A 2,240-nucleotide genomic window follows, 5' to 3' on the forward strand; every position below is an offset into this window, starting at 1 on the left:
CCTCTCCAAACTTACCTACCAATCTATCTACTGTACCTACGTAGTAAAGAGGGGACAAAATGACCAGCCTTATAATCACCCATTCTTTCACCACCAACCGCACGATAGCGTTCCTCCGTCCGTCATCTCAGCGTCCCCCCTCACAAGGACATCCTACTCAGACTCCCGAACCCAGAGAGCCAAGAAAATCACCGCCATCCTCAACTGGATTAGCATGACTTCTTATTTGCATTGCCAAAGCTGTCTGCCAACTTCGTCCGAAGAAGAAAAATAACATCTCAGTTCATCCATGTAACCCTACAGGATGACCAGCAGCCCGATATCATCGATCGATCTGGCCAACCCAGGTGCGTCCAGCCGTTTATGATGCCGGTCCGAAGCATGCCTCGTCCAAAACGCCATACCTTACGCCCCCAAAGCAAGCGTCCAAAGAATTGTCGCGGAAAAACCCACCAAATCAATCCCATCGCTTGCCGTTCGAGTGCCTCATGACTATGCATTCCACTTCGTATCCTTCTTGCCATCCTCGTCAGTCATGGGGCTTTCCGCCGCCGTCTGTCCCTCCAGAAACTCCCTCGGCCCGTGATATCCGTGAATCATCTCCTCGTCCACCACGCCGAGCCTGCCTGCTCCTGTCCGCCCGTCGCTCCTCTTGCGCTGGTGCACGAGCGGAGGGCGCCCCCCTGGTCCCGTCGTCGTCGTTACCGATCCCGCGCTTGCTGTGCTCCCTCCGCTGCTCGATCGCTGCCGTTGCCGGTGGTGGTGCTGCTGCTCTCCGTTGTGGTACTGCGTGTATCCCCCAGCCATGCCCGGGTCGACCGGCGAGGGCCCGCCGGCCGAGGGCGACAATATCGACACGGATGCAGGCGAGTTGGGGGGCAGCTCGGCAACGTATGGCTGAGCTTCGAGCTCGGCAACCAGCGTCGGCGTGGCGCCTCCGATGCTCGGACGGCCCTCCGTTTCCGCATAGGCGATGCTCGACGAGGCGTCGGATGCGTCGCTCACGTCCCGTCCGTGGCCGTAGTGCACGGGCCGGGAATCGTGCGTCATGCGGCTCACCGTCCGCGCGATGCCCCCCACCTCGCTCGACACGAGCCGCTGGTGTCGCTGGTGCCTCCGCGCGTATTCTGCGTCAAAGTAACCCGATGTGATATTGCTCTGGTTGTTCGTCGCGCTCTCCCAGCTCGGATGGCGGCTGCTGGACGGACGCCCTGTGCTTCCGCCATGACCAACGGATTGGAACCCGCCGGCAAAACTCGTGGGCGTGTCATCGGGAGGCGTCGCACCATAAGACTCTGGGGCGTCACCGCTGATGCGTGAATCTAACCCGGGACTAGGTCGGTGCATGTGTGGCGGAGATGACGCCCCCGACGAGGGCAGCATCATGAGAGGGTCGACGCTCATCGTATCGTTGTCCGAGTCGGCCGAGTGGAATGGCTTTGCCTTTTCGCCAGCCGCATGTCGGCCACAGCCCCCGCCGCCGGTCATCATCATGTCTCGCTTCTTGGCCTCCTTGCTCTTTCTCCGCTGGCGGCGGAAGAGCAGGAAGCCCGCCACGAGGGCAATGATGACGCCTGCCACGACGCCTGCCACGATGCCCCCCAGCTGAGCCGGCGATATCCCACCACCGCCACCTTCAGACGCGGCTCCTGTGGGCGATGTCTTGCCAACTACCGACGGGAAGTACTTGAGCACCTTCTGCGAATCGCCGTCCTGCCCGCCAACCACTGTCGGCAACGCAGTGGGCATGTATGGCGCCCCAACGGTTGTCTGTGTCGTCGTGTAGACGCTCGTCTGGCCACCGCTCGCCTTCGTCGTGATTACCATGGTATTGGTCTTGGTCGTCGGAGCCGTCGCGTAGCACTGATTTACCGCACAACCCATACCGTTTGGGCAACACCCATAGCTTGCAGATGCCGGGCACAAGAAGTGGCCTGTTGGGCAGGCATACGTGTAGCCCGAGCCTGTCGGCGGTACGCAGTTGGCACCACGCTGGCATTGGTAGCCGTCGGGACAGCAACCTCCTGGGGAGAGTTAGCGACTGCCAAGACGACGACACTCTTTGCCTGGCACCAAGCTATCGCGATCGGGGGGTACAACTCACCTCCGTAAACGGCCGCGCAGGGATACCACCCTACCATTGTGCCGCACGTTGACGGTCCCTTGCTCGTCGCAACGCAGCTTCCTATCGCACAGTCGTAGTTTTCAGGGCAGCATCCGCCGTCCAGACTGCTTGGACA

The 2,240-nt window shown here is 60.9% G+C and overlaps 1 protein-coding gene across 1 annotated transcript; it reads right to left on the reverse strand.

Annotated features, from left to right (window-relative positions):
• On the reverse strand, positions 1-2,240 carry JDV02_010437 (uncharacterized protein). The gene has a single exon (XM_047992178.1). The coding sequence runs from the start codon at positions 1,882-1,884 to the stop codon at positions 493-495; it is 1,392 nt and encodes a 463-aa protein (XP_047848191.1). The 5' UTR covers positions 1,885-2,240; the 3' UTR covers positions 1-492.

Source organism: Purpureocillium takamizusanense, chromosome 12 (genome assembly GCF_022605165.1).
Source record: "Purpureocillium takamizusanense chromosome 12, complete sequence".
NCBI lineage: Eukaryota > Fungi > Ascomycota > Sordariomycetes > Hypocreales > Ophiocordycipitaceae > Purpureocillium > Purpureocillium takamizusanense.